Here is a 25,734-nt window from a genome sequence, read left to right on the forward strand (position 1 = left end):
AACCTAGCAACGGGGAATAATGTCAGTCACTTAGCAACAAGGAATGTTTGATTACCTAGCAACGGGTACAGCGTCCAATATCAATGGTGAAACCACGTGTCTGAGATCCGACTTGGAAAATAAATCCATTCTGATCCACGTGCGAAGTCAATTTCCTCTCCAACGAACAATAAACACGAAACAGAATGACTTTAAACGAACACTTAACCATACGTAGCACTCGATTGCACCGTCCTCATCAATATTGGCAAGATTTTCTGTGTCGTAAGAGACGTCGTGGTGTCACCGGAAGTGACATCATATATGACTAACGCTATATCAATTTGGTTGGTACGGCGACCTTTGCAAGTGGCAGTATGTGCCACCTTGGAGATTTTATTTCAGATCAGTAGAAACTGTTCTCTTTTTTTTGCAAATATACATATATATATATATATATAGAGTCAACTCCAAAACGTCGTCACAAATTAATAATGCACCGTCTGCGTTTATTTCATCTAAAACCCGTGAGAGTGACCGTATGTTCTAACGCCTTTCGTCTCAGTGTAGCTATGCTTGATCCCCGCCAAGTTTCTCCCATTTCCTGCATTCCACACGACATCTGAGTATTAGGGAGTGTTGGCGAGGATGAGCCTGTAAGCTGTGATGAACAGCTTGCGGGGGTCATACCGTAGCCCGTGCTGTAGATACCCGCACCCCCATTCATGCCCATGCTGTTTCCCAGAGTGACGTCACCAAGTCCGGAAATTGACATCTGCGGTCCGACAGACTGAGCTATTCCTTGTCGCGGTAACGAGGACGATAGTGTCAGAGGGTTTCCGTTCATCGGGGAACCCATGTTGGATATTCCTGACATTCCGGACCACCTCGTGTCTGATGGATGGAATGTACAGAATGTGTCATTCATTGGCCCAAAGGGAGACAATCCAGGAGAGGGAAGCAGAGCTCCTGGTGTTCGGAATACATTGGTGGTCTTCTTCCTTTTCTTCCATTTGGCACGGCGGTTTTGGAACCATACCTGAAACAGGAAGATATATATTAGTTTGGATCTAAATGAATTTCTGTTACCCACGTTTCCTTCTAATAGAGCAAAGAAAATAACAATTTCATTCAAAAGATATCGAAATAAAATTGACTGTGATGTGAAACAATTTTTACATCTTTTAAAATCATAAAATACATACTATGTACACCTTTTGTTCCAATATGACAGTCACTTTGATTAAACCTCATCGATAAAGATCGGTTTCACAACAAATACTATTAAAAATCTACATAATGTACTTTCTGAAATAACTAAAACAGAAAATTTGTTTGAGGTTCAACAGAGAAAAAAATCTAAAAGTCAGTGTATATACAGGGAATCGTCTTTGAGTGATGCCTGTACAGAGCAAATTACATAAATAAGCCCTAAACAGCACTATATGTTCGACGTCTGGGGCACTCCTCGGATAAATACGCTTAATAACAAAGTCTCCCCAAAAATCCAAAGCAATTCCGAGGATGAAGAGAAATAAAATTTACAAAATATTCCCTTGGAGCATACTAATGATGAAATACTGCCCACCGCGTACAGATTAACTGTTCTTTTATGTAAAGTTGCGTGTATCCATGAATTTGACGGGGTTTGCTTTCGACCGCGATGACAGAATAAGAGATAGTGATTTTGGACAAATCGTCAGATAGCGTGCAAGTCTCGTCTCCGGCGTGGTCAGGGGAGGACGAGTTATAAACAATGAAATTAGCTAAAGATGAAATGAATGCAACACGGGACTATCGCGATCCCCAGGGACCGGGGCAAACTGTCTACAGTCCTGACAAGACCTGATATCAGGCCCCGGTTCTTCTGCTGTCAGGCTATATGATGTATCGATAGTGGCCGCCAGGGGACGCCACCGAGACCGCGCCAAACAGTCGGCGGGAAACTGACATAACTCGGGAAGCCATGTTAGTGGAGAAGCATTCCAAAAATCACCAGCCATCTAAACTGGGTACGGATTCAAGAAATCTGGTTTATTGAGTAAGATGTAGAAAAACAGAATCCTTTGGTTTTTTAAACAAAGTTTTTAATGGGCTCCGCGTGCGTAAAATGTATTTAATAGGAAACATCCAAACCAGAGATATAGTCTATGTTTCTGTACCAACAGAAATCCCGACCAGAGACAATGCATATTACCACGTCTCTGTGTCCAATACCAAGCAAATGAAAAGGGAAGTGATATCGTAGCCAGAGACGACAGAATGCCGAACAAATCCATAGATTAATGTGATAAACAAGTAATAATGCGAACTACTAATAGTGTGTCAACTTTACAGTGTGACGATGTCGACATAGGAGTGAGCGAAGTATCAAGGGTGTATACATGTTTATAGGCCTAGAATTGTGCATCATATGTTTTTTTTCCAAGACGTGACTTACATCGGATTCTGTTGATAGGTTGGGGATACAGAATTTTGAACACTCAAACATAACTAGCACGATAAAGACGGTGATCAGATTATTTTGGTAGTATCTTCGCTTGATAAAACATGATTACTTTCAACATCATTGTCAATAACATGATAATCCACATTCGGTAAACATCTTTATCGTCCACATAATTATGATAGAATCCTTCACTCGTTTGGGGTGAGATATGAAAATCACAACCCGATTTTAAATCGGCAACACGAGACCAACTTGATGATATTTCCGTTCGAGTTATGATCCTCCTCTATCACCCTAAAAGGTGGAACTACCAGACGAACAGGCTTTTATCGACAGGAAGTTCTCTATGATCTGTTTATAGGTTCTAGCTTTCGCGCAGTGTTACTCTGGCAGTGTGTTACAAAAGGTGGAGTCAGTTAAGCTTGCCATATTAGTGTCCTTTGGTACCTTTCTCTCGACCTTGTTGTCTTAGTAATCTTCCTGATTCTATCATAAAATAAGTGAAGAAACGAATTTCCTTCTATACACTAATTCGATCATGATTGGAAAGTAACTTCCACGTCATAATCATAGCTGGGATTAAATCAGGACTGAACAATTCTATTTTGATTGCTTTATATACGTATTTTCCCATCTGCTAATGACAGATGTACCCAATAAATATATTCAATAAATTTTGAATCTTCGGGAAAGATTACATCAACTTTATAATTATGCACGTGTAATTTTATTCCAAAATTGTGTCACAAATGTGTTAATGTTAATTTGATATGAACTGCTGTTATCTGATATAAAACATAGATAAACGGTGGTGAATCAAGATCTCGCACGCCTTGTTCAGAATTGTGAATGGTTTTCCTAGTACCCGAAAGAAGTGGTGAACCAAATTATTTATTTCATAACTGTTTTAAGTATTTTTTATCAATACACTGTTATAGATACTACAAAATTTCTATGGTGCTTTAACATAAATTTCTATGTAAAATTACTATATGTATTTGCAATAGGAATCTGCAATCTCTTAACCGATAAACAGTTTAAAACAAATTCACTTTCTATGCATACAGTAGTTCTCAACCTGATTGACCTGTTTTGACCAGCTGTCCGGTCATTGTCCACTAAGAGCTCGGACACAACTGGCAAATGTTGATGTTGACATTTACTGTAAATGTCTCTCTTTGATCAGTGATTAGGTGTTTGTATAGGTTTTACAGAACCAAAGTACCCGGCTAAAGCAAGCGAGTCATAACATCGGTAAAACTAGATAACAAAACACTGTTACCACATAATGCCTGGTTTGACTTACACCTCCAATTCTATGGGGTTTAACGACGTCCAAGCGGTATTACGATTCGCAATTTCATTTATTTTGACGGAAGTAAATTAGCAGTCAATTATTTGGATAACTGATTCTACAAACACTATGACACGAGATATGTTCGCACGCGCATATCCCGAGAGGAGGCACGCGCAAACCCGCATCGGACTTCACCTGACAACCCAGGATCCGCGCACGCAAGGCTGTATCCGCGCGCAGGAACCTACTCCCTTCCGTTGTCGACTTGCCGTCAACTGATCCCCCTCCGGAGTATTCCGATATGGGGGAAAGCTGGGAAAAGTTAATTCTACAATTACATTTCCGTCAAAACTAAATTGCCTCGGCATCTTGGATGCAAATATAATCATTTCTATGTTAATTAAACTGTCGACATTGCGTGAAGGAGCCATAGCTCATGGTAATGGACAAGGGCTTCCTATAGTGTGCTTCTACTATATTCAAAAATATTTCAATTATTAAATTTTAGAAAAAAAAGGAGATAGAATCGTTTCAAAGCTATCAGGCCTACCTTGTGTTACTAAACTTGAAAATAAAACTTCACCAACTTACAAATAGCTTGTGTCGTAGACATTCATTGTAGCGCGTGTTGTTCTTTCTAGAATCTTTTACATATATAATTGTGAATTTTATAACAGTGAAGACAGATCGTGAAGCTATTCTAAAAAGTTCTGAAAGTTCCTTATGTAAGTCAGTCATGTGCTGCTTAAATTCTAAATAAATCATATTGCAAATTGAAGCCAAGTGGATTCGACAAAAGTACTAATAATTAAAGTTCTTTCTGTTTTCATATTTAAATATAAATTTATGTCTGCAAGCATTTCATATTTAAAGTGAGATTATACCGAAATAAGAACAAAATAGAAAAGCGCTCCTTTCTTGACGTCACTGGAATGTTCAATGATTCCTGTCTCTTCCTTCTCACCCCCACCCCCTACTCCCCATCCCATCTTCTCTGTCGATATTTGAAATAGCTGCATAGCTGCTGTCACTATTGTTTAACCTTGGCTGTCCCTATTATAGACATCACCGATGAAGTTCGCTTGGTCAAGAAATGAAAAGAACCGTCCTGTCTATATCAGCTATACTTTCTGTAAAGTCCGCCTGTCTCCGCTTTCTCAAAAACATCTTCGTTAATGAAGTTCGACATCTTCCCTTATATGTGGCCTTTAGCGATGAAATGTAAAGACACACCTTGATACATGATCGATAAAACTGACCAATTTTCTTTCATATTTACTGATGTGACCAAATACCTACATACCTACTTCATAGCGTATCCTTTACTTACACCGATTCGTTAGTAACCTACATAAGGCATTTGTTCAATAAAGCCTGTGTCGGTAACAAAGACATATTTGGACACGGTGTTCCGGTCATCGGTCGATACGGACTGGTCAATACCGAAGTAAAGCCAGACTGGACGTAACCGATTTGTTCTCCCTTCGGATCGTTTCAATGAACAATAGAACAAATGATATTTATTCCGAAATAATTGAGGTTAGGTATACATTAAATTTCAGCGGCATATATCAAAAGGTAGTTCCTCCAGTACCTATATTGTACTGGCATGTTACTAGATCTATACGGATATCACAATACATAAACCAATATTAATGTAGGTGGCCAGTCTATAAACGTGAAGGATTATATTGAAATATATACACTCTATTACTGTCCGCTTTTTTGTAGATATATTCTGTTGAATAGTATATTTTACCTACTGTCTGTAAGATTATAATGAAATATATGATATATATTACTTACTGTGTATAGAGTGATATTGAGATATATAAAGTGTATTACTATGTATTACTGTGTTTAAGATTATATCGAGATATATACTGTGTATTACTATGTATTACTGTGTAAAGAGTTATATTAAGATATATACTGTGTATTATTGTGTATAGGATTATATTGAGATATATACTGTGCATTACTGTGTATAGGGTTATAATGATATACATACTGTGTATTACTGTGTATTAATGTGTATTACTGTGTATAGGATTATATTGAGATATATACTGTGTATAAATGTGTGTAGGATTATATTGAGATATAAAGAATGTATTACTGTGTATAGGATTATATTGAGATATATACAGTGTATTACTATGTATAGGATTATATTGAGATATATACCGTGTATGACTGTGTATAGAGTTATATTGAGATATATAATGTGTATAGGATTATATTGAAATATATACTGTGCATTACTGTGTATAGGATTATATGGAGATATATACTGTGCATTACTGTGTATAGGGTTATATGGAGATATATACTTTGTATTGCTGTGTATTAATGTGTATTACTGAGTATAGGATTATATTGAGATATATACTGTGTATTACTGTATATAGGATTATATTGAGATATATACTGTGCATTACTGTGTATAGAGTTATATTGAGATATATAATGTGTATAGGATTATATTGAGATATATACAGTGTATTACTATGTATAGGATTATATTGAGATATATACCGTGTATTACTGTGTATAGAGTTATATTGAGATATATACTGTGTATTACTGTGTATAGGATTATATTGAGATACATATAGTGTATTACTGTGCATGGGGTTAGAATGATATATATACTGTGTATTACTGTATATAGGATTATATTGAGATATATACTGTGTATTACTGTGTATAACTGAGTATAGGATTATATTAAGATATATATCGTGTATTACTGTGTATAGGATTATATTGAGATATATACTGTGCATTACTGTGTATAGAGTTATATTGAGATATATACTGTGCATTACTGTGTGTAGGGTTATATGGAGATATATACTGTGTATTACTGTGTATAGGATTATATTGAGATATATACTGTGTATTACTGTGTATAGGATTATATTGAGATATATACTGTGCATTAATGTGTGTAGGGTTATATTGAGATATATACTGTGCATTACTGTGTGTAGGGTTATATTGAGATATATACTGTGTATTACTGTGTATAGGATTATATTGAGATATATACTGTGCATTACTGTGTATAGAGTTATATTGAGATATATACTGTGTATTACTGTGTATAGGATTATATTGAGATATATACTGTGCATTACTGTGTATAGAGTTATATTGAGATATATACTGTGTATTACTGTGTATAGGATTATATTGAGATATATACTGTGCATTACTGTGTATAGGATTATATTGAGATATATACTGTGTATTACTGAGTATAGGATTATATTGAGATATATACTGTGCATTACTTTGTATAGGATTATATTGAGATATATACTGTGTATTACTGTATATAGGATTATATTGAGATATATACTGTGCATTACTGTGTATAGGGTTATATTGAGATATATACTGTGTATTACTGTGTATAGGGTTATATTGAGATATATACTGTGCATTACTGTGTATAGGGTTATATGGAGATATATACTGTGTATTACTGTGTATAGAGTTATATTGAGATATATACTGTGTATAAATGTGTGTAGGGTTATATGGAGATATATACTGTGTATTACTGTGTATAAAGTTATATTGAGATATATACTGTGTATAAATGTGTGTAGGGTTATATGGAGATATATACTGTGTATTACTGTGTATAGAGTTATATTGAGATATATACTGTGTATAAATGTGCGTAGGATTATATTGAGATATATACTGTGTATTACTGTATATAGGATTATATTGAGATACATACCGTGTATTACTGTGTATAGTGTTATATTGAGATACATACCGTGTATTACTGTGTATAGTGTTATATTGAGATACATACCGTGTATTACTGTGTATAGTGTTATATTGAGATACATACCGTGTATTACTGTGTATAGAGTTATATTGAGATACATACCGTGTATTACTGTGTATAGTGTTATATTGAGATACATACCGTGTATTACTGTGTATAGTGTTATATTGAGATACATACCGTGTATTACTGTGTATAGTGTTATATTGAGATATATAGGTTGATTAAAGCGATACGGGAATATAATGTATCCAACTGCCTTTCATACATAAATAGTTACAGTACATGTTGTTCCTTTCTCGCTATACCTTTAACATCACGAAACAAGTATATATTATTACAACTAGGTTTTAGATTAAAGGTGTGAAAATCTTCGATCTTAGTCAGAGTATTTTCTTATTGATATCATCCCTGATTTAGAAAGACTTAGTGTGGTTCTATGAATATATGCATTGAGTGCAAAAGTGAGTAATGTTTAGAATATTTTTCATTTTATAGTTGCGAAACTAGCTTATGTTGTTTTGAAGTGCGTTCATAAGGTTTAATATGTGAGGGAACAAGACTATCCGTGATCGTAAAAGGGACCCCATGCATTTTCATGTTTTTCATCATGGAATCGAACCTCGATCGTCTAAACATTCAAAAAGTCTAAATAGTCTAGTTTGTCCACAACCAACATCTTCAATAAAGAGAAAACGTACAGACAATTATAACATAACAAGACGTCATACACAATACTTATACCCCCACGCTCCAAAGTTGTACGAAAAGCAAAATGTATAGGGAAATGTAGAGTGAATGTCTGAATGATTACCTTATATCGTAAATTATAATGTTGAAACTGTGAGTATGTACAAAAGGTCACCTAGATTTTGACGACAGCGTGGTGAAATGTGGACCGTGCAAGAGGTAATGTTTGTGAGCACGTGTGGAAGTATCCGGAAATGAAAAGTATGCAAAATTCAGTCAATATCTAGTTTTGTTATCTTTTACCGCAGAAAGTCGACTCGCGAATTCATACCAGAGGTGATTTTTGTGAACACTTGTGTTGAAATATCGTGACAATCGCTTAAAAATGAAGATTGGTGGTATTTTTACGTCTCGTACGGCGCGTACATACATACAGGCAGATCCCTATAAACTCTCGACGACTTCTTAACCAGGGTTAAGACAGTAATACATGTTTTTGTCAGGGATTTATAGTAACAAAGTATTCGTCACTGATTTTCCTTAAGTCCACGAATTACTTTAATGTTAAAATTAATCACAATGTGCATGTCTATATATATATAAGATATAAGGCACATTGTAATTAAACTTAACAGTAAAAGTAGTTTATGTAATAAAAAAAAAGCAAATGCATATAATTATATATCTCTCTCTCTCTCTCTCTCTCTCTCTCTCTCTCTCTCTCTCTCTCTCTCTCTCTCTCTCTCTCTCTCTCTCTCTCCTACTCTCTCTCAATATATATATAAGTAAATATTATGAATCTATGGCCAATATTTAGTACCTGATCGTTACAAATGAATGTTGGTCGAAATATTACCTAAACAAATATATGATCACTGAGATTATAACGACAGTAAGAACAAGTAAAATAATCGAATCTCGAGGTGATTTGCCTCTTTATCAAGACAAAATATAACCTATGTTACATCACATACATAGAACATAAAACAAAGACAATTATAAATGATAAAAAAGCATTATTAGTTCATACTTGGATTCAGCATAATTTTGTGTAAGGATGTCACTGTCAGATCTAGTTACATTGTTTTAACCAGTTACGGTGGATATTATTTAGTTTTTTCTGGTAATCTAACGTTTTAATTGTTGGTTTTCAGACAATAAAAGCACACGTGCTGTTCACATTAAGGTAATGCTATAAAATGTCATTTTTTTCTTTATGATAAAAAAAGCACAATGTCGCTGCTGGTTTCTGTAATAAACCGATGTGGTATTTTAAAACAAATGCAGTTAATTTGATACTTTTATTATATATTTCCTAATTTTTTTTATGTTTGCATAATTCATTTTGTTATGAACATAATTTCGAACTAGTGTCAAAGCTTTGATAAAAAATAACCCAGTTCAGTGATCCAATTACTCGCCAAGCGAACTTCTTACTTGTGTCATTTATATATACACGAAGGAATTCTGAGTAAATTTATTTATTTATTGACGGTATGAGGCTGTAAAAAATGTTTCCAAAAACGGTACCTTCTGGTGTTGTTGAATTCCGTCTATTCGTAATGCAGATTGATCTGCTCTTATGAGAAAGTATTGATTGTTACGTCATTTGTTTTTGAGAGTGACGTCATGAGAAAACGACGTCATTTTCTCACTCAAATTAACGGTGTAACAATTAAGTTAATTTGAAACTCAAATCATTTATAAGCTTGTATGATAATATGATTTTATTTCAAGATAAGTGCATCACAAAAGTCTTATTTCAGTATGGAATTTTAAATTTATTGGTGTAGTCTTGATGAAAGTCTCCTCAATAAAAAATATATAAAAAAGTAATAATGATAGTGAAAACATCTAGCATGCCTAAAAAATTGTTGGTTGTTTGACGTTCACGTTAGGTGACAGGGTCTCGGCACATGTGTGATTATGTGGAATGCAGGGGATAAGGTTTAGTGTCAGATCCGTGTGAATTTGATAATATTTCTATCAAAGAAATACACATTCAATTAAGGATTACGGTTTAGAAGGTACCATTCAGATTTAATTTAATTTCCGGGGCCAAAATTGTACTTTTTTTCCAAATTCGAGTATTCTGAGTCTTTATTACGACGATAAGATATTTTTTCGGGACTGACAAAATACTTTCTGGGTTTACGAGAAATTCAACAGTGTGCTTTTACTTAAACAACTTCTGACTGGCATATTTCTAGCAGATATCACTGACGTTATAAGATGTATGTTCAACTTAATTCTGATATCAAATTTTTTGTAATATTAATTATTTTATTTGACTTGGTAGGAAATCTATATTAGAGTGTACGGAAAGCTATGAATTTTCAGGGTAAGTTCCAAAATCGTACTGTTTACGCGTTTTAAAGTCAAACCTTCAACAGGTGAACGGAAAAACATGTGAAACACAACAGATGAAATGTCACATTCACTCCCGGGGAACAATAGTGGTACACACTGACACCTGCTTGTGTGTCAAGAAACACCCAGGAGTTGTGCTGTCCTAGCTGTGACACGTGCAATTCCTTATCTCTGCGATAATTTGCTGTGAGGTCAAGTTCAACACGTGTAATAAACTATTTCACTTTTCAGTCTCTTTTGATAATCGTAACATCATCAAACATTGTAAAACAAAAGGTGATAAAATTGCAATCTTAATCAGCATTTTATAAATAAAAGAATGTTCACGTCCTCCCGAGTGTGTTCCGTGTCCTATTTTAAAAACTACTATGTTGTATTGACTGGAGATATTTCCACTGCTCAGTACAACAACAGAATTGTGGTAAAGAAGTTAAAAACTTAAAATGACAACGAGTAAAAATATTATATGATTTTAAAGAACAATCGATTATTTTAAAACATTATTAATATAATTTTGTCAATATATATTAAATAAATTTATATTATGATTTAGATAATGTCAGATTATATATGAAAATGTTACAATATACTTTATTGTTCATTATATATTTTTTATCATCATTATCTGACTCCTGTCTACTTTCACGTTTCTACTGCTTCTCTAATACTAAAGGTGTGTATGCACAGCCGTATTACGGAGGTTACGGAGAAGACACTCCTTAGCTGTGATAACATTTGTGTATTATAAAAAAAATATCTAGAATATATCTCTTTCTACGTTAAACCCTTTAGATACTTGATCCTTCAGACACATTTATTTAAATCCATGCTACATTTGTTCTAATCATTGGGCATGATAGATATTGGTCATAATTTATTTTGATCTAATTTTATATTTGATATCCTATGAATTATCATATTTGTTCAATATATACTATTTATTTATTCATTCCGTAATTTATCATATATTGATCTACTGATGCATATTTGCTTACAATATTATTGATTGATTAAAGTATACATATTTTTATAAACTGATTCACACTATAATAGTTTTGAAACATATTTATCTATTTTCTATTGAACACATTAAACATATTTATTAATCATTTATTAATCTAATGGATAGTTTAAACACATTTGCTTATTTATTTATGTTAAAAACATATTTACTGGATCTATTATTTAACTATTCATTAGTTAAAACATACGTAAAACATTTTTATTTGATAATAAAACATATCTACTGATTCATAATAAAACTGTTTAAACATAATAATTTATCTATCTTTTGAGTAGTTAAAACGTGTTTATTTATTTATCTTTTACATAGTTAATCATATTTACTTCATCGTTTATTGAACTGTTTCGAATTGTTACTTATTTATTTATTTATTGAATAATTAAAACATATTTATCTCTTTATCAGAGTGAATAGTAAAACATATCTACTTATTTATTATTGAACTGTTTAAACCTAATAACTTATCTATCTTTTCAGTAGTTGAACAGTATTTATTTATTTGTTTATTAATTAATTAAAAATATATTACTTTAATAGTTTACTGAGCTGTTTCGAGTTTTTACGTACTTATCTTTTGAACTACTTAAACATATGTATTTATCCGTCGAATAGTTAAAACACATTTATTTATTTATCTAGTTAACTGCTTAAATATATTCATTTATTTGTTTAATAGTAAAACACATTTATTTATTTATTTATCTAGTTAACTGCTTAAATATATTTATTTATCTGTTGAATAGTAAAACACATTTATTTATTTATCTATTTAACTGCTTGAATATATTTATTTATCTGTTGAATAGTAAAACACATTTATTCATTTATCTAGTTAACTGTTTAAACTTATTTATTTATCTGTTGAATAGTTAAAACACATTTATTTATTTATTTATTTATCTAGTTAACTATTTAAATATTTATCCATTGAATAGATAAAGCATTTATATCTATTGAACTGTTTAAACATATCTATTTATCTATTGGATATTTGAAATATTTACTTATCTATCTATTGTACTCTTTATACATATTTCATTCTTTAGTTACTCACCAATTGATGCCTTATATTTTGAGAATATTTCATCTTCATCTTCATGTCTTTGTTTCAATGGCTTCGTCCAGTAATTTATATATTATTAATGCTACCTATTTTATTTATTTACTTACATTCACAACAGTCTGAGATAAATGCTCATCTATCTATCAAAAGCTCATATCAACAACTCATGAATACTTTTTTAAACCCGTGGTACCTATCCGTTTTATCTGTTGAGATTAATTAATGACGATGTTTCCAATAAAAAGACGTTATTATGTTTCATTAATCCGTGTTTTTTTTAAAATTAGTATTAGAATATAAATGCTTTTGTACAACTATATATATTTAAATCACATATGTTCATGAACCGATTTATTTTTATATGCAAAGTTTAGCTTTCAGTATAGCTTGGTTCGTTTATCTACATACCATTAGTTTATGAACAGTCAAATTCTGGTGCGGTGTTGTCGAAAACTATTTATTTGCAGATTTAGATATGCAAATTGATTCAAATTTATTTTCTTATCCCAGTTTTAATGGTATGCATTGATAAATACGACATTCGTTGTTTCTAACTTACCACCACCCCTGAACCGATTACTCACCTGAACACGGGATTCTGTTAGTCCGATCCTCAAAGCTAGTTCTTCCCTCATAAATATATCAGGATAGTGTGTCTTGGCGAAGCTTCGTTCCAGTTCGTTGAGTTGAGCTGGTGTGAAGCGTGTCCGGTGTCGCTTTTGTTTGGAAGGTTTGTCCGAGTCGCTGATACTGTCTGGTGTTCCAACGCTCCCATTGGAAGAGTCTTTAGAAGGATGCATGTCCTTAATCCCTGACATCAGTTCGTCTTTCATACCTATAGAGTGAAAAAATAAGTTCTATTACTAACAGGTATTAATGACTGGTAGTACATACTGCAGTTCTTAATTATGATAGCTTTCCAAATCAACGAAAAAAATACATCTTTAATTTTAATCTACTTTCTCATATTGCAGACATAATTTATTTTCAAGTATACTTCCATATGAAATCCCGTGAAGTATAAAATGATATCAACACACTCTACATAATATCGTTACATAGTTAAAAATATTCTAATTACATTTATATATAAATAGATACTTATCACAATATACCAGTTTACTATTAAATTAAATACCCAAAAGAATGAAAGTTAAGCTTGGTTACAATATCTGACGCACCATAAACTTGATATGAGTTACAATATCCGACACAACATAAGCTAAAATAGAACTCTTCTAACCACGAAGATCAAACAAGATTATAAGTCTTGTTTGATATCAAAAAATACAAAAAATGTGTTATTTACCAAAATAATGTTTTTAAAAAGTGCGCAAAACTGAAATCCTTCGAGATGTTTTAATGAAAAAAGAGACTAAATTCAGTTCTTAAATTCGCATAGGAAATACAGCTGATTGTTTAAACAAAAAGGTACGGATTCTTCAGTATTTACAAAATAGAAAACATGAAAACGCAGAAATTATTATAATGAACTCCGTACGAAGAAACTTAACAGTTTGATTTAATTTAACAACGAACAAATTAAAACGAAATTACAGATAGATTTAACTGATATCATAATTTCACGTGACTCTTAATTACATACCTGTTACGTAATTATTTCCATATCAAACATTTACATTAATTTTACCAGAAACATAAACTGACTTTTCACACCAAATAATCAACCTATCGTATAATATTAATAATTAAAGTTTAAAAAACACATATACAGTAAAAAAAAAATAGTATCAACACATTCCAGTATCCATACCACATCGTCAGACTGACGGCGGATTATGATAATTAAAACTAATGTGAAAATACGACCAACAATCTCTTGTCTTCCTTAATCTCATTGGAAAGAAATTTACGAGGGAATTGGTGAAGAACAAGACATATGAAAACTTAGATATCCGAAGCAGGCACGTGAAAAACAAAACCTCTCTATTAATCAAAGATCAATAGTCAACTGTATAATTATAAGCTACCCAAAGTCAGATGAAATTAAATTAATTAGCAGGAACCGCAGCCCAGTGTGTCCGCATTTAGATCTGTTAGCTGTAAATGGAAGAAAATTGAAAAGCAAAGATTTCATGATAAGCGAAATAAATTAAATAACGCTAAGACCAACCAGTGTAGTTGTGGCTAATACATCCCAAACCGCCTCAAATTACAGCCAAAGGTGCCCAAACCGCTATAAAACCCCTAGCACTATCATTGCGGCTTAGAAATGGTTGTAAGACTTACCTGTACTATGTACCAAAGTGTCCCCAAGACTCATAGAACCACTGCTGTTGGGCTCCATTTCATTTGCCTTCAAATTAACAACGCACAACTGTTTTTGCTTTAAACTTGATCCTAGTTTTTACAATACTACAGGCATTCTTTGATGACGGTACGGCGCGCTGTGATTGGTCGAGAGACCTCTCTTCATGCTGGCAGCACCGCACCCTTATGCCATGCTTGGCGCGAGTGCGATATTCCTAGTATAGGCGTGAATTGAAAGATGCATCGATATTATATATAAATAACATTAATAACAAGGTAATATATGACAAGACTTGAAGAGTGATACAGGCACAATTAATATTTACGTTTAAACAACCCACGTTTGTATGTCAGGCCAATTTAAAAGGTAGACGCATGTTAAATATATACATGCTTATGGAATTTTGTCAAGGTTTGTAAAAAAATGTTTAGACACGGTAAAATATTCCCATTTATCGATACAATACATGTAGACCTTTTGTTCCAGTAACACAAATAAAGGAGAATGTATACAACACGAAATGGTGAGAATTCTCTTTGTGCCCTCACCGCCCGCTTTGGTCATGTATAACATAGAAAAATCCGGACACGCCACGACTTCGGTTTGGTCATCCTTGTTACACCGGTAAATAAACACACAATGGAACAGTGAAAGCATATGAAGAGCTGCCATTGTTATTGAGAGAGTTAAGTTGATGGTGTCTTTCATATTTTGTTTATCGGTGTTTAAAAATACTTTGATATTACCATAAGGCTTCGAATGAATTGATTCGGTTCATATTTTAGACAGCGAACGATATAGACAAAGGATTGAAATATTACTCCACTTTGCTCAGGGATCAGGAATACATTTTTTGCAGTAATTGTGTGTATTTGTTTTCTACAAACTCACATCGGATTACCACAGACAGGAACATGGAATCTATTGTACACCTTAGAGTGAACGAGAAATTATCTGCTTGATGCTTCAACTGAATGAATCTCATTATCAGGGGACGTATACTGACACTATAGACAGTCTAAAGCTTCCAGTTTAATCTTTATTTGCGATTTCCAAATTTTCATCCTATGAAAAAGAGAAGATAATATACAAACCAAATGAATTCATGCCGCCACTAACCGTATTAATAAATATGTGTATTAGATAATAATTAATAGATGAAAATAAAATAAACAAAAAAACAAACAAAAAACACACACACAAAAACTAGATCAATCCTACAATATTTTCAATAGATTTCGCCTAAGTGATCGTTAAAGGGATATTCTGCGTAAGTTTAGGATTTAATTTTATGTTTTCACAAAAATTCACTAAAGGATCTACTTCTATTCTTATAGAAATTGCACGCTTCAGTTCACATCATAAACAAACATACGATATTTGATTTGTGGAATTTCTATATAGATCTAGCTAGATCGATTTACAGACATTAGTTTGACCATGACTGAGTTTCAATAGATTTGCTTTTTACTTGCCAAAGAATGTGAAATATCTGTTTATTTAAAAATCGATGAAAATAAACTGACGAAATGAAACTGCATTTTCTTTCTTTACGTCAATATTGGTTGATGTTTTTACGATGTTTAAGACGTATATCAGAAGACATGACGTAAGAAACACGTGTTATAAACACATATCTAGGATTGAGAACACCGTGTTTTTGTCACATTTACATGTGAAACAACACTACGTCATTAAACTATTGTAAAAACTTGTTCAGGTTTGGTAAAATTACTAAAATATATAAAACTAAATATGATCAGATAGTCTCATTTATTTAATATATACATTGTATATATTTAGTTGTCGTGACAGTGTGTTAATGTTTGTTTTATTGTGTGTTTTATGTTTTTATATCTACTGTGTGTTATATAATGTGTTTATAATTACCGTGTGTTATATAATGTGTTTATATTTACTGTGTGTTATATAGTGTGCTTATATTTACTGTGTGTTATATAGTGTGTTTATATCTACTGTGTGTTGTATAATGTGTTTATATCTACTTTGTTTTATATACTGTGTGAATATTTACTGTGTGTTGTATAGTGTTTTTATATTTACTGTGTGTTGTATAATGTGCTAATATTTACTGTGTATTGTATAGTGTTTTTATATTTACTGTGTGTAATATAATGTGTTTATATTTATTGTGTGTTATATAATGTGTTTATATTTACTGTGTGTTATATAATGTGTTTATATTTACTGTGTGTCATATAATGTGTCAATATTTACTGTGTGTTATATAATGTGCTTATATTTACTGTGTGTTATATAATGTGTTTATATTTATTGTGTGTTTTATGTGTTTATATCGACTGTATGTTATATAATGTGTTTATATATACTGTGTGTTATATAATGTGTTTATATATACTGTGTGTTATATAATGTGTTTATATTTACTGTGTGTTATATAATGTGTTTATATTTACTGTGTGTTATATAATGTGTTTATATTTACTGTGTGTTATATAATGTGTTTATATTTACTGTGTGTTGTATAATGTGTTTATATTTATTGTGTGTTGTATAATGTGTTTATATTTACTGTGTATGATATAAAGTGTTTATTTTTATTGTGTTTATATACTGTGTTTATATTTACTGTGTGTTGTATAATGTGTTACTATTTACTATGTGTTGTATAGTGTGTTTATATTTATTGTGTGTTGTATAATGTGTGAATTTTTACCGTGTGTTATATACTGTGTGTTGTATAATGTGTGGATTTTTACCGTGTGTTATATACTGTGTGTTGTATAATGTGTGGATTTTTACCGTGTGTTATATACTGTGTGTTGTATAATTGTTTGTGTTATCGTTTGCTATATATTTTGTATTGTATACTGTTTTTGTTTTACTGTTTTATACCATTTTTCTTATTATCATTTCGTCTCACGGTAAACTCTGAATCCTTATTCTCTTTTTATCTCGCTGTTATTTCTGTATTTTAAATTTTCCTTTGTCCCGTTTTTCTTTCTTTCCGTCAGTATTTAATCCAGAATTTTATTATTTTTGTCTCACTCTTAATTCTGTATTTTTATTCATCTTTCGTCTCATTCTCAACTATGTATTTTCAATTCCTTGTGAACAAAAGCCGAAGACGTAGGTATATTTGTTCCTGTCCTGTATACTATCTGTCCTGTATATTAATACTTTTTTCCTGTCCTGTATACTATCTGTCCTGTATACTGTCACTTTGTTCCTGTCCTGTATACTGGTACTTTGTTCCTGTCCTGTATACTGTTACTTTATTCCTATCCTGTATACTGTTACTTTGTTCCTGTCCTGTATACTGTTACTTTGTTCCTGTCCTGTATACTGTCACTTTGTTACTGTCCTGTATACCGTTACTTTGTTCCTGTCCTGTATACCGTTACTTTGTTCCTATCCGGTATACTGTCACTTTGTTCCTGTCCTGTATACTGTTACTTTGTTCCTGTCCTGTATACTGTCAAATTGTTCCTGTCCTGTATACTGTTAATTTCATCATCCTGATCTTGTCTGTGCAAAAACAATTTTGCAAGAATGATCAACGAACCATTGTGTACTGTATCTGTTCGCGTCTGCTTCAGAGACGGTACTGTGATCAAACTTATATACATATTCAGAGAGCAGGTTAGATGTTTTAACTCGTCATATTGAAACTGTCATGTTTATTTGGAGTTGGACTTGTTTACGAGAGTGGTTAATGACCTCGATATTACGACAATGACAAACCCTTTATAAATCAGTTCTATTTGTGATCACTATTTGTAACAAACATTTTGCTGTACTTTGTGATCTTGAAAGAATAAAAGCATTTTTCCAAAAGTTGCATGTGCTAAATTTTATAACCTTAATCCAGACCTGAATCCCTATTCTTTATTAAGCAATGTTTTTGTTTTACATCCAAAAATTAGTGTAATCGCTGAATATGGATAGTCGAATGTAAAACACTTGATACGATAGTATGAGTTTTGTCTTGACACGGTAGTTAACACTACCGAAACATCTATTTATCTAAAACCCTTAAAAGCTTGTAACATTTAGGAGAAGCTTTTAAAGGTTTAAAACCATTCCGATTTTTTTGTACTTAAACCACTTACAACGTGTCAGTGGTTTGGTGCTGAACTTTTCAGAGAGTGGTTAAAGACAGGTAATTTATTATCAAATGTTATGGTATTATCTACTTCAGTCACATGTCGACAGTTTTAAAATATGGTTATGTACCAAAAAAAATGAGAAAAGGGGAAAGACAGTAATACCTCCAAGTTTAGTAAAGGAGAGAAGAATGGATAGAATGGATCCAGAAGAACGAATGAGAAGGGGGGACGTGAGGGTTTAATGGAAAGATTGAAGAGGAGAGGATGGGGGGAGGGTTGATACAGAGGAAAAAATAGAGGACAGAGAAAGCAAGAGGATTCAGAGGAAAGATAAGAAGACACTGTTGGAGGAAACAGAGAGAGAGAAAAGTGAAAGAACGAGTAACATCAAAGAATGGACGGACATTAAGATAAAAGAAGTGTATAAAGAAAAAGGAATTAAATGAAGTAAGGAAGATATTTAAAAAGGGGTAGAAAATGGAGATTCGAGTAATAATAAAGACGAAAGAAGTTTCAGAAGGGAGTAAAATAAGAGGAGAGAGAGAGGAGAGGGAGGGAGACAGACAAAGTAAAATATGAAGAGAGAGAAAGAGAGAGTGGGAAAGGGATGGGTGGCTTGAAGCGAAATGGCGATGAGGAGAGGTTTGGAGAATATAGAATGCTATTTATTTAAATATACAGATGGGGTTCAGACAATGGAAGGGGAATACACGAAGAAAGAGAACATATTATTTATATTGATTTGCAGGGAGGAGGGAGATTGTGAGAAAGATATAAGACAGGAGAAGAATATGTGAGTGAGGAAACAGAGTAGTATTGTACAGGGGAGGAATGTGAGGGTGTGTGTGTGTGTGTGGGTGGGTGGGTGTGTGTGTGTGTGCGAGAGAGGAAAACGTGAAATAGTATTGTACTGAGGAGGAATGTGTTTCTGAGGTAAACATGGACAAAACAAAGAGAGAATATGAAAAATATCATTTTACGATAACAGGGTTTGTCCAACAGAACCTAATCCGATTTAAAAAAATTACGATTCGGGTCAAAACACAATCTATATCAATTTGACTGAAGTTATATTGATTAAGTAAACCTTTTAGATAAAAAAAAAACATTGATGAAAGCTATACAGATATTAGAAAGGACACAAAAAATGGAACAAATATACCAGCGTAGAAAGTCAGGCACTCCTGAAGATAAGTTGCCTTCACACGTGATTCTTCATAATATCAGCTTGTAATTATGTTGATAATTTTTATGAGCGAAACTAAGGTCATTTTAATCTATTTCCGATCTCACGAAGACAATAGCAATGTCTTTTCCCCAACGTAAACGAATTATCGATACAAAACAGTAGTCGGGGCCAGTAAGGTACTACGACCAGGAGAACATCTTTTTATCTCCGAGAATTAAAAATTAATTAGACTGTCGTATAGGAGACTGCACATTTAGCTGTGGTGTGTTCCAAGACGCACGGTAAATGTGAGTATTGGGTGATGTAGAAGACATTTCTCTTGCTCTCTATAGGAGAGCTGTCTTCACTCACTTCTCCTACATCTTCGGTTTCCTGTGCTTTGAATGCAGAAACAAACAGCAAACGGAGAAATTTCATTCATCAAAGAGGCACACGCCACGTTATGGTAGAGATGTAGAACTGCTAGCCTTGTCTCTAGCTCCGGGTCCCGTTGTTCGCTAACAGTAGTAATGAATGCCCCTTGAATCATTCATCTGGTCCATTACGTGCACAGCGGGTTTTATATTAACCCTCTCTCTCACCTGTATGTATGTTTAATATCCGGTGTTTATTAAGCAATTTTCTGATATTACCGTGTCTCCCTCTGAAACCCTGCTAGGGGGTGGTCGAACATCCTCATATAAACAGGGGCTATTCCTTCACAACAGATCTAATTTTCTCCTTTCTCTGCTGGAAAGAAACAATGATTAAATAATACTTAGCGGAGCTCGCTCTAGCCTTGTCGGCGATGGACTTCTCTCACAAATCTATTGCTGCCTTAACTTTTAATTTATTAACGAAATCACTGTTGGTGCTGCAGCTATGCCCTTCTCTGTGTTGCTATTTAGAAAATAAAACCAAGCAGGCGATGCATATATGATTTTTGCCTGGAACACGAAATTAAATTTTGAAATAAGAAGACGTTGAACTGCCTGTGTTGGGCCAAGGCCGAATCCGTACATCTTTGTTTTTTATTCCTGAAGTGACAGTGATGTACCAAGGTTGTCGTTAATGCCATGGTTCGCTCCAAACTTAGCTTGCTCATTTCTCTGCCACCATGTATTCGCCAGCTTATTTTAGCCCGATGACGTAACTTTAATTTTAAGGAAAGGCAGTCTATTTTCCCGCTGAATTATCACAAGATCTTCTTTCCATTCAAAACATAATTTTAAAGTGTCATTTTGTATTATAAATTAATTTAAAGCTGCTAACATATATACATGTCATTGTTTAGAAATCGCAAGATCGTCTGTTAGTATTGTACGGTAGGGTATCTTTGATTAATAGAAGTCTGGTCTCCACATAATGGAATAACTATAAACACCTGATATAGAGAGAAACAGAATATGTCACTCGACCGTAAATTATATCAATAGATTGTTAAACAAAGGGATGATATTGGTGGTTTTTTTTTTTTTTTTTGTTATTTTCAAACACAACAGTTCCATCATACGTACTGTGATATCTGATGGCATTATCAAACTCACCAACCCTAGCCTTGTAATACCGTGACAAACTCAACAACCCTAGCCTTGTAATATCCTTACAAACGTCAACCCAAAACACACAAACCTCAAGACCCACCAACAGTACAGTTCGTCAGCCCAATACACACACACCCCGAGACACATTTTACTATCGCAATAATAAAACCATACACCTTGTTAACCCTGCACATGAAACGATACAAAATTTGATATATAGCTGTACTTAAAGATCGATTTTTGTATGTTATATAATTCTTATGTATGCCGATATTCTCCTATATCATAAATTCTTTATCCTCCAGGTAACCGCCCGGGAGCCGGGGCTGTTCCCAGCGTGACTCAAGTGTCGGCGCCGGATACCTTTGGTTGGATTACACAGGTGTCATGTGGCCGGTATTATGTCGACTGTAGGCGAAACCTACTTCAAGCGCATAATTCACTTAACGTGCGCGTGCGATATTTATATATGCTCACGTGTGCATGTTTGATCTCTGTATTGGAAATGAGCTCAATGGTGACATTCCCAGGACATCTGAGATAGAAGCATTGTTTTAACGGATAGACATAGTGGTGTTGGTTTTCATATTGACATTTGACAATCACCAAATCACGGACCATATTAAATCTATTTGACGCATATATGTACTTACTTGTATGTTTTGTCGTCAGAAGGAAAATATCGTTACAAATGAATTCCGGACTTGGTGTTTAAGAATATTTTCAGTACCCTGAAAAAAATCCCATATTATCCTTGTAGATTAAATTGTGCATCGAATACATTACAGATTTCTGATTCAAGAATTTCATACTTGTCCATACCTTTCGTTTAATCGGAACACGATATGAAAATATATGGGGAATAATAGCATAAAAATGGAAGTCAGTCAACCTTGATAAATTAAATTATGAGCGAACACTGTTTTGTTTATCCCCCCGGATGAAGAAAATGTGATCCGTGTTTTGATAAAGAGAATTTCATATATGTCCGTGTAGGAAAATCAAGACACATATTCTATTGCTTGCGAACCATGTCACCAGTAACCGTGACCGCACCGCTCATTTAAATTTGTGAATCTGTGCCCTAATATTTCAGAGTAGAAAAATCTGTTGAAATAGATTTAAAACAATTGACATATTTTCACAGAAGAGGACTGTGGTACTGTGTGAGACAGTGGACCTTTACAGACGTACATACCACGTCTTTGGTGAGCTATATCAACTTAATGAAGCAGATGTTATACCCGAAAGCTTGCTCTATTGACGAAAGCTAGTCACCTATCGGGCGTTGGAAATCCCAACGTCACAAACACTTTGTAAAACCTATCCGTTCTAACGGTGCATTGTCACGACCAAACAATCAGCTGTTGTATGACTTGAAAGTTTATCACAGGTAATGGTTTTAGGTAATGGTGTCCTTTATCATACAATATAAAAACGTCACATCTGATTCGTTGCTTTCACAGTTTCTCTTTTTTGGCAAGTCAGGTATGAGTGGCGTGTGCTGGTCAGTCGTTCGCGTGCCAACATGTTTTGAGTTGTCAGTTGTAACCAGGGCACTAGACTGACGTGTGTGCATTACCAGGGTAGTAGACTGACAGGTGTGTTAACACGTGTCACAATTTGCTTTCTTGCTAATCTCTACCTTCTTTCACTCCGTCTATATTTACCACCGTATAATCTCGGCAATCTCCTACCTTCATTCACTCTCTCTATATTTACCATCGTATAATCTCGACACTTTCCACCTTCTCTCACTCTCCCTATATTCATCGCCGTATAATCTCGGCACTCTCCTACCTTCTTTCATTCTCCCTATATTTACCTCCGTATAATCTCGGCACTCTCCACCTTCTCTCACTCTCCCTATATTCATCACCGTATAATCTCGGCACTCTCCTACCTTCTCTCACTCTCCCTATATTTACCATCATATAATCTCGGCACTCTCCTACCTTCTCTCACCCTTCCTATATTTACCACCGTATAATCTCGGCACTCTCCACCTTCTCTCACTCTCCCTATATTCATCACCGTATAATCTCGGCACTCTCCTACCTTCTCTCACCCTCCCTATATTCATCACCGTATAATCTCGGCACTCTCCTACCTTCTCTCACCCTCCCTATATTTACCACCGTATAATCTCGGCACTCTCCACCTTCTCTCACTCTCCCTATATTTACCACCGTATAATCTCGGCACTCTTCTACCTTCTTTCACTCTCCCTATATTTATCTCCGTATAATCTCGGCACTCTCCACCTTCTCTCACTCTCTCTATATTTACCACCGTATAATCTCGGCACTCTCCTACCTTCTCTCACACTCCTTATATTTACCACCGTATAATCTCGGCACTCTCCTACCTTCTCTCACACTCCTTATATTTACCATCATATAATCTCGGCACTCTCCTACCTTCTCTCACCCTCCCTATATTTACCATCATATAATCTCGGCACTCTCCTACCTTCTCTCACCCTCCCTATATTCATCACCGTATAATCTCGGCACTTTCCTACCTTTTTTCACTCTCACTATATTTACCACCGTATAATCTCGGCACTCTCCTACCTTCATTCACTTTCCCTATATTCAATGTCTTATAATCTCGGCACTTTCCTACCTTCTTTCACTTTCCCTATATTTACCTCCGTATAATCTCGGCACTCTCATACTTTCTTTCACTTTCCCTATATTTAACGCCGTATAATCTCGGCAATCTCCTACCTTCTTTCACTCTCTCTATATTTACCACCGTTTAATCTCGGCACTCTCCTACCTTCTTTCACTTTCCCTATATTTACCTCCGTATAATCTCGGCACTCTCCTACCTTCTTTCACTTTCCCTATATTTACCGCCGTATAATCTCGGCACTCTCCACTTTCTTTCACTTTCCCTATATTTAACGCCGTATAATCTCGGCACTCTCCTACCTTCTTTCACTTTCCCTATATTTACCTCCGTATAATCTCGGCACTCTCCTACCTTCATTCACTTTCCCTATATTTACCTCCGTATAATCTCGGCACTCTCCTACCTTCTTTCACTTTCCCTATATTTACCGCCGTATAATCTCGGCACTCTCCTACCTTCATTCACTTTCCCTATATTTACCTCCGTATAATCTCGGCACTCTCCTACCTTCTTTCACTTTCCCTATATTTACCGCCGTATAATCTCGGCACTCTCCTACCTTCATTCACTTTCCCTATATTTACCTCCGTATAATCTCGGCACTCTCCTACCTTCTTTCACTTTCCCTATATTTACCGCCGTATAATCTCGGCACTCTCCACTTTCTTTCACTTTCCCTATATTTACCTCCGTATAATCTCGGCACTCTCCTACCTTCTTTCACTTTCCCTATATTTACCGCCGTATAATCTCGGCACTCTCCTACCTTCTTTCACTTTCCCTATATTTACCTCCGTATAATCTCGGCACTCTCCTACCTTCTTTCACTTTCCCTATATTTACCGCCGTATAATCTCGGCACTCTCCTACCTTCTTTCACTTTCCCTATATTTACCTCCGTATAATCTCGGCACTCTCCTACCTTCTTTCACTTTCCCTATATTTACCGCCGTATAATCTCGGCACTCTCCACCTTCTTTCACTTTCCCTATATTAACCGCCGTATAATCTCGGCACTCTCCACCTTCTTTCACTTTCCCTATATTTACCGCCGTATAATCTCGGCACTCTCCACCTTCTTTCACTTTCCCTATATTAACCGCCGTATAATCTCGGCAATCTCCTACCTTCTTTCACTCTCTCTATATTTACCACCGTATACCCTCGGCACTCTCAACCTTCTTTCACTCTCCCTATATTTACCACCGTTTAATCTCGGCACTCTCCTACCTTCTTTCACTTTCCCTATATTTACCTCCGTATAATCTCGGCACTCTCCTACCTTCATTCACTTTCCCTATATTTACCTCCGTATAATCTCGGCACTCTCCTACCT

The 25,734-nt window shown here is 34.4% G+C and overlaps 1 protein-coding gene across 1 annotated transcript; it reads right to left on the bottom strand.

The window, feature by feature from the left end:
• Nucleotides 1-493: 493 nt before the first annotated feature.
• On the bottom strand, nucleotides 494-14,991 carry LOC132549029 (homeobox protein orthopedia-like). Its single transcript, XM_060212939.1, has 3 exons — nucleotides 14,934-14,991; nucleotides 13,268-13,518; nucleotides 494-1,018 (listed from the first exon to the last, which is right to left on the bottom strand). Exons 1-3 carry the CDS (start codon nucleotides 14,989-14,991, stop codon nucleotides 494-496), a joined length of 834 nt encoding a protein of 277 aa, XP_060068922.1.
• Nucleotides 14,992-25,734: the final 10,743 nt, after the last annotated feature.

This window comes from Ylistrum balloti, unplaced genomic scaffold (assembly GCF_031769215.1).
Source record: "Ylistrum balloti isolate Yb309-2 unplaced genomic scaffold, AGI_CSIRO_Ybal_v1 Utg370038, whole genome shotgun sequence".
In the NCBI taxonomy this organism is placed as follows: domain Eukaryota; kingdom Metazoa; phylum Mollusca; class Bivalvia; order Pectinida; family Pectinidae; genus Ylistrum; species Ylistrum balloti.

Excerpts from the sequence above, each read along its gene's own strand:
- LOC132549029 (XM_060212939.1), bottom strand. The coding sequence starts at position 14,991 with ATGGAGCCCAACAGCAGTGGTTCTATGAGTCTTGGGGACACTTTGGTA. Across the intron at positions 13,519-14,933 it reads CACTTTGGTACATAGTACAG|GTATGAAAGACGAACTGATG; the intron begins GTAAGTCTTACA and ends TTCACTCTATAG. Across the intron at positions 1,019-13,267 it reads TAACAGAATCCCGTGTTCAG|GTATGGTTCCAAAACCGCCG; the intron begins GTGAGTAATCGG and ends TTCCTGTTTCAG.